Source organism: Sardina pilchardus, chromosome 9 (assembly GCF_963854185.1).
Source record: "Sardina pilchardus chromosome 9, fSarPil1.1, whole genome shotgun sequence".
NCBI lineage: Eukaryota > Metazoa > Chordata > Actinopteri > Clupeiformes > Clupeidae > Sardina > Sardina pilchardus.
This window is the reverse complement of record NC_085002.1, coordinates 819,331-827,433: the sequence shown is the minus strand read 5'-3', so window position 1 is coordinate 827,433 and position 8,103 is coordinate 819,331. Positions and strand designations below refer to the sequence as shown.

The following is an 8,103-nucleotide window of genomic DNA, read 5'->3' as shown; positions in this document are numbered from 1 at the left end:
CTCTTCAATGCTGCAGCGTTTGTCTGATCGCAGCTCTGAGATTTCGGTCCTCTGAGATGGAAGGAGCTCGTCACTACGGTTACGGTTCTTTTTCTTCTTCTTCTCTGTCCCTGTAGTATTGGCCTGCAGAGGAGCTCCCCAGCTGAGAGGACCCAGGGGAGTCATGGCAACCTGACAGAGCAGGAGGCAGGTGGGCTTGGAGGTGATCGTGCAGCAGGTGGTGTTGCAGCAGGTGACGCTGTTGTGGTAGGTGGTGTTGGAGTAGGTGTTGTTTCAGTAGGTGATGGTGTTGAAGTATGTGGTGTTGGAGTAGGTGGTGTTGGAGCAGGTGACGGTGTTGTAGTGTAGTGGAGTAGGTGGTGTTGTTTCAGTAGGTGATGGTGTTGAAGTAGGTGATGGTGTTAGAGCAGGTGTTGTTTCAGTAGGTGGTTTTGTTTCAGTAGGTGATGTTGTAGTGTAGTGGAGTAGGTGGTGTTGAAGTAGGTGATGGTGTTGGAGCAGGTGTTGTTTCAGTAGGTGGTGTTGTTTCAGTAGGTGATGGTGTTGAAGTATGTGGTGTTGGAGTAGGTGTTGTTGGTGTAGGTGTTGTTTCAGTAGGTGATGGTGTTGTAGTGTAGTGGAGCAGGTGGTGTTGAAGTAGGTGGTGTTGGAGTAGGTGGTGTTGCAGTAGGTGGTGTTGCAGCAGCAGGTGGTGTTTTAGCAGGTGATGGTGTTGCAGTAGCTGATGGTGTTTCAGTAGGTGATGGTGTTGCAGTAGCTGATGGTGTTGCAGTAGGTGGTGTTGCAGTAGGTGATGGTGTTGTGGTAGGTGGTGTTGCAGCAGGTGGTGTTGCAGTAGGTGATGGTGTTGCAGTAGGTGGTGTTGTTGCAGTAGGTGGTGGTGTTGCTGTAGGTGATGGTGTTGCAGTAGGTGATGGTGTTGCAGTAGGTGATGGTGTTGCAGCAGGTGATGGTGTTGCAGCAGGTGGTGGTGTTGCAGTAGGTGGTGTTGTTGCAGGTGGTGTTGCAGTAGGTGGTGTCTCAGTAGGTGGTGTCTCAGTAGGTGGTGTCTCAGTAGGTGGTGTTGTTGCAGCAGGTGATGGTGTTGCAGCAGGTGATGGTGTTGCAGTAGGTGGTGTTGCAGCAGGTGGTGTTGCAGCAGGTGGTGTTGCAGTAGGTGATGGTGTTGCAGCAGGTGATGGTGTTTCAGTAGGTGATGGTGTTGCAGCAGGTGATGGTGTTGAAGCAGGTGATGGTGTTTCAGTAGCTGATGGTGTTGCAGCAGGTGGTGTTGTTGCAGTAGGTGGTGTTGTTGCAGTAGGTGATGGTGTTGCAGCAGGTGATGGTGTTGCAGCAGGTGGTGTTGCAGTAGGTGGTGTTGTTGCAGTAGGTGGTGTTGTTGCAGTAGGTGATGGTGTTGCAGCAGGTGATGGTGTTGCAGCAGGTGGTGTTGCAGTAGGTGGTGTTGTTGCAGTAGGTGGTGTTGTTGCAGTAGGTGATGGTGTTGCAGCAGGTGATGGTGTTGCAGCAGGTGGTGTCTCAGTAGGCGGTGTCTCAGTAGGGGTGGTAGCGTGTAGCGTGAGCCAGTGGCAAGACCAGCAGTGGAGAAACGGAGAAAAGATCGATCCTCCCCCAGATGCACTCCCGACCCCCCCCCCCCCCCCCCCCCCACACACACACACACACACACCTCCCACCCCCCTCCCCCGTCAGCGTACTCTTGTGTTGCTCCAGTGTGTGTCTGTGTTCTTCTGTTCCCTAAGAGTACCAGAGGTAAATGGGAGCTGGCGTGCGCAATATAGTGTGTATGTGTGTGTGTGTGTGTGTGTATGTGTGTGTCTGTGCATGTGTGTCTGTGCATGAGTGTAGTATGTGTGTTTGTATTCCTGTGTGTGTGTCTGTGAGTGTGCGTACGTGTATGTTTGTTATCTGTGTTTGTGTGTGTTTGTGTATGCGTGTGCGCACGTGCGTGTGTCTGTGTGTGTGTGTGTGTGTGTGTGTGTGTTATTCCTGTGTGAAGTGGTTCGCACCACCAAATGTAAGATGTCATCATGAGCTCTCTCTGTCCTGGGGTGGGTGTCACCATCTTACACCGATGGAAATGACTTGAACTGCTCTCATGCTAATGCACACACTCACACACACACACACACACTCACACGCACACACACACACACACACACACACACTCACAGACACTAGATGGATAAGAGTAGGTCCTGTGATGTTACTTCTTGTAAATGTGCAATGTGGGTATAAGTTCATGTTTTTTTTTTTTTTATTTGATTACAATTAAAATGTGAATTCATAATGTTTAAAATGTGAATTTAAAATTGTTAATAATGTTAAAATAACGTTTACATGTGATGAGAAATGATTTACTTGAAATTTATTTACCTTTGATGACGACCCAAGGGATCAGGTGGCAGCAGGGAGGACGTGTGTGAGGAGGACGAGGAGAAGAGTGAGAAGTTTGCTATTAGCGGCTAACGCTCACTTACTGCTCTAACACAGCTATTAGCGGCTAACGCTCACTTACTGCTCTAACACATCTATTAGCGGCTAACGCTCACTTACTGCTCTAACACAGCTATTAGCGGCTAACGCTCACTTACTGCTCTAACACAGCTATTAGCGGCTAACGCTCGCTTACTGCTCTAACACAGCTATTAGCGGCTAACGCTCGCTTACTGCTCTGATAGTGCGTTCATGCACATCGGACCTTCGGAAATTTCTGACCTCCGATAGCGGAAAAATGACATGAACGCTAGGTCGGGTTGGATTTTTTGCTCGGAGACTCGTGCGGAAGTTTTGTGCCCCGAGGTGTCCGACTTGACGTCACTATCATATTCTCCAACCACGACGGCCTCCCTTGCAACAACACAAGAGGTGAATTTCACTGTCCTTACGAATAGGCAGGGTAATTTGTCACTAAATTAACAACATAGATGGAGACAATCGCCCAAGACATTTTCCTTCTTGCTCAACCATTCTAAGCAGTTGTAATAACGTATTTATGTGTTTCCTGTATTTATTTTCCGAACTGATCTCATGAACACAATTTTTTCGGAGGTCGGGACTTTTTAAAGGCGGGTCTCCGAGGTTCCGAGCTGCATGAACGCAGTATAACACAGCCATTAGCGGCTAACGCTCGCTTACTGCTCTAACACAGCTATTAGCGGCTAACGCTCGCTTACTGCTCTAACACATCTATTAGAGGCTAACGCTCACTTACTGCTCTAACACATCTATTAGCGGCTAACGCTCGCTTAGGCCTACTGCTCTAACACAGCCATTAGAGGCTAACGCTCGCTTACTGTTCTAACACAGCTATTAGCGGCTAACGCTCGCTTACTGCTCTAACACATCTATTAGCGGCTAACGCTCGCTTACTGTTCTAACACAGCTATTAGCGGCTAACGCTCACTTACTGCTCTAACACAGCTATTAGAGGCTAACGCTCGCTTACTGCTCTAACACAGCTATTAGAGGCTAACGCTCGCTTACTGCTCTAACACATCTATTAGCGGCTAACGCTCGCTTACTGCTCTAACACAGCTATTAGCGGCTAGCGCTCACTTCAGTCTAACAGGTCTTTTATGTTGCGTTCGACGGCATATGGGACGTTGGACTTATCCTACCTCCAACTACGAAAAGTGCACTGGAATGCCTGTCGAGGTGGAACTCGATCTACTCCGAATTCACCAAATTAAATTGGAGGTTAATGGCAGTGCCCATGGAGACACTCATCATGAGAGATTAAACTTCAACGAATAGGCTATAAACGTCACTTCTCTACGTGTAAGGGTTGTTTTAGACGCAACGAATAGGCTATAAACGTCACTTCTCTACGTGTAAGGGTTGTTTTAGACACAACGAATAGGCTATAAACGTCACTTCTCTACGTGTAAGGTTGTTTCAGACACTGCAATTTTAACACAACTTGTTTTTTTATATTATGGCATGAAATGTTGTCATTATTACCTGTTAGAATGAAAATATATGGGTAAAAATGCTACAACTGGTTGGGCATGAAATGTTGTCATTATTACCTGTTAGAATGAAAATATATGGGTAAAATGCTACAACTGGTTGGGAACCAATTCTTGGTTTATTTAGTTAATAACTGCCGGCTATAGGATTTTGATATTTTATTGAACTGATTATACTAATTGTACTGATTGTACTGATTGAATGTTGGTGCAATTGTATTTGACTGTAAAATCTGACTGCTAAAAGCAAACTCATTATTGGTTTCAAACTATCTTTTCATGTGTTTGTAGGCTATGTATGTATGTATGTATGTATGTGTGTGTGTTAACACTATTTTTTTAAGTAAATAGACAACCTTATATGTTTTTGTATTGTTTCCTATTCCATGGGTTATTTCCGATAGCTCACTGACAGCGTTGGGGGTGTGCATTGCTAAAGTGTTTAATTTCCTTTGAAAGGCTAAATAACAGGTGCTATGGTGTCTGGGGATTTGGTCAGTGAGTGTGTTTGGCATCACTTGTAATTAGCTACTTCAGCATTGATTAGCCTCACAAACAGCGTGCTGCACTACAGGACAGCTAGGGGGCGCTACCTAAACATTTAGTCTTGCGCCTCATTGTCTGAAATATGATGCCACACTGAGAATCGAGATAATGGAGGACTCTGGTCTGTGTGTGTGTGTGTGTGTGTGAGAGAGAGAGAGAATATGGCTGTGTGTGTGTGTGTGTGTGTGTGTGTGAATATGGCTGTGTGTGTTTGTGTGTTTGTGCTTGCCTGAGCAGAAGCACTACAGATTGAGAGCGGTGATGACTCTGACACTGCTGTTCCTTCCTCCTCCTGTGTGTGTGTGTGTGTGTGTGTGTGTGTGTGTGTGTGTGTGTGTGTGTGCTGATGTGAGGAGTTATTTCAGGGCAGATTCTCAGGTTCAGTGCAGCAGTCGGCCAGACCAGGAGACAAAGATGAACATGAGAGATGACACTCCTGCACAAAAACATTTTACCATCGCCTCTCTCAGTGACACACACACACACACACACACACACACACACACACACACACACACACACACCTATGCACACACACAGCACAGACTGTCTTGGCAAATCTGCTTATAACACTACTCCTCTCCCTCACACCCATACACCCCAGCGGCCTAACACACACACGGCACTATTCACATCAACTCACCTTCACACGCGTGTACACACACACACACACACACACACTGTGGGGATATCAGGAAAATAGAGATGCAGATTAATTCTCTGCACAACATCTCACATGCTGCGTTCACTCCAACAGCAAGAGCGAGATGAACATTTTAAAGCTGTCATTGCCACATCGTATAACAGGCTGTTTTCTGTCATATTTAGGCTGCCTCTGTTACACCTACAAGTCATGAGTTCTAGTTTGTTTTTGTGCAATGGATTAGGCTGTCAAATCGCTATATGCTCTGGTTGCTCTATGTTACAGGACACCATGTTTAAATATCGTTACTTTGGCTTACCCATGAGTGGCTCAATTTGTCAATATGTTAAAAAATGCTCCAGAGAGAAACATCTCTTACCACACGTTTAAATATCGTTACTTTGGCTTACCCATGAGTGGCTCGGTTTGTCAGTTCCATTTGCACAGACGCACACATTGAATGGGCACTCATTCCACTAGGCTACACCCTCATTTGATACCTCTTTATTTGATGGCACTAAACTAGAAAGCAGAGAGAGAGGGAGAGGGAGAGAGGGGAGAGAAAGAGAGAGAGGGAGAGAGAGAGTCTCATGGTAGAATGATCTAGTGTGTTCCTCCTGATCTGAAAGTGTATGCATATGATGCAAGTGTGTTTCATTTTGTCACCAGAGTTATATTTTGACAAGGGATTGTTAGGTTTTGATAGCAGAGTTTAGGAACTGATAGTAGAATTTCAATTTGACATAGATGTGAAAGGTATATTTCCTAGTGTTGTGTTATGTTTACTTGTGTGTAGAGAGTTTTGACAGAGTGAGCGAAGTTTTGCAAAATGTGTTCAAGCAACGGGCAAAAATAGCAGAGGACCTAAAATGGATCCCTGAGGGACAGCACATTTGATAGGAGTAGTGGACGAAGAGCAATTGCCAAATCTTACAGAGAATGTTCTGTCATTCAGACATAATGTGAACCGTTTCGACAACACCCTTGCAGACCAACCTCAACCCCTTGTTGACGTTTTAAAACTGTTAGGACAATGAACCAGAGCTTTCTGTGTGTGTGTGTAGACTAGGACATTAACGCAGTGTGTGTGTGTGTGTGTGTGTGTGTGTATAGACTAGGAGATTGACGCAGTGTGTGTGTATAGACTAGGACATTAACGCAGTGTGTGTGTGTGTGTAGATTTAGGAGATTAACGCAGTGCTTGTTTGTATGTACTGTAAGACACTGAGGCAGTGCATCTACAGTATGTTCACTACTGCAATGACTGTGTGCTTGTGTGTGTGTGTGTGTGTGTGTGTGTATGTTCACTAGGGCAATGACTGTGTGCTGAGGCAGTGCATCTACAGTAGGTTCACTAGGGCAATGACTGTGTGCTTGTGTGTGTGTGTGTGTGTGTGTGTGTGTGTGTGTGTGTATGTTTACGAGGGCAATGACTGTGTGCTTGTGTGTGTGTGTGTGTGTGTGTGTATGTTTACGAGTGGCAATGACTGTGTGCTTGTGTGTGTGTGTGTGTGTGTGTGTGTGTGTGTATGTTTACAAGGGCAATGACTGTGTGCTTGTGTGTGTGTGTGTGTGTGTGTATGTTTACGAGGGCAATGACTGTGTGCTTGTGTGTGTGTGTGTGTGTGTGTATGTTTACGAGGGCAATGACTGTGTGCTGAGGCAGTGCATCTACAGTATGACTGTGTGCTTGTGTGTGTGTGTGTGTGTGTATGTTCACTAGGGCAATGACTGTGTGCTTGGGTTGACTTGGACATTAATAACATGCTGATTGCATAGTTGTCATGGTGATTGCGTGGTTGAGTAGTTTGGACATTAACATGCATGATTGCGTAGTTGAGTAGTTCTGACATTAACATGGTGATTGCATGGTTTTCATTTTGATTGTGTAGTTGTCATGATGATTACGTGGTTGTCATGGTGATTGCGTGGTTGTCATGGTGATTGCGTAGTTGTGTAGTTGGAGCAATGCTGTTCAGTGTCTCCTGTCTGTGGTCCTCTGGGCCCACACACACACACACACACACACACACACACACACACACACACTGTGGGCAGAGAGCTCTCTGGACGGACATTTCATTTCAAGCGAGGTGCACAGCACCCAAGGACACTGTTTAAAAACACATCAAATAAAAACCCATCAGGAAGTCAAACAAGCAACTCACAGGAACCAGGCAGAGGAGCAAGAACAGAGGGATAGAGAGCAGAGGAGGGAGGGAAAGAAAGAGTACTTTAAACAGCAGCAAGAACAGAGGGATAGAGAGCAGAGGAAGGAGGGAAAGAAAGAGTACTTCAAACAGCAGTAGTACTGATGAGCCTGCGGTCTGAGAAGAGCTATGAAGTGTGTGTCTGTGTCTGTGTACAATGTGTGTGTGTGTGTGTGTGTGTGTGTGTGTGTGTGTGTTTACATGTGTATTTTATGTGTAAGCATGTTTGTGTGATATGCCCCCAAATGTTCACATACAGTACATGTTAGTGTATGTGTGTGTGCATGCATTAATGTGTGCGTGTGTATGTGTCTCTGTGTGTGTGTGTGTGTGTGTGTGTGTGTGTGTGTGTGTGTGTGTGTGTGTGTGTGTGTGTGTGTGTGTGTGAGGGGGAGGGGGTTCTTGACTCCAGTGAACTTGTTTCCAGATGAAAGGGTAAGTCATACTCTGTGACTTATATACTGGTCATCCGCCTAGATGACACTGGAGTCAAAGAGCTCTCTCTCCCACACACACACACACACACACACACACACTCTCTCTCTCTCTCTCTCCCCCACACACACTCCGCATGTTTAAAGCGTCGCTCTGAATGTTTAAAGTGTCGCTCCGCATGTTTAAAGCGTCGCTCTGCATGTTTAAAGTGTCGCTCTGTTTAAAGTGTCGCTCTAAAAAAATGTAGATCTGAAAATCTAGCCAGTGGTGGACAATACTTGAGTGAATTTACTCAATT

At 45.7% G+C, this 8,103-nt stretch overlaps 1 protein-coding gene across 1 annotated transcript in view; it reads right to left on the bottom strand.

Moving 5' to 3' along the window:
- Positions 1-732: 732 nt before the first annotated feature.
- Positions 733-8,103, bottom strand: part of LOC134092081 (keratin-associated protein 4-4) — a 17,064-nt gene continuing 9,693 nt past the window's right edge. Inside the window, exons 2-3 of the mRNA XM_062544884.1 lie at positions 1,260-1,517; positions 733-1,019 (exon numbers count right to left, since the gene is read on the bottom strand). Coding sequence (XP_062400868.1) covers positions 733-1,019; positions 1,260-1,517 — 545 coding nt within the window. The remainder of the gene's footprint in view (positions 1,020-1,259; positions 1,518-8,103) is intronic.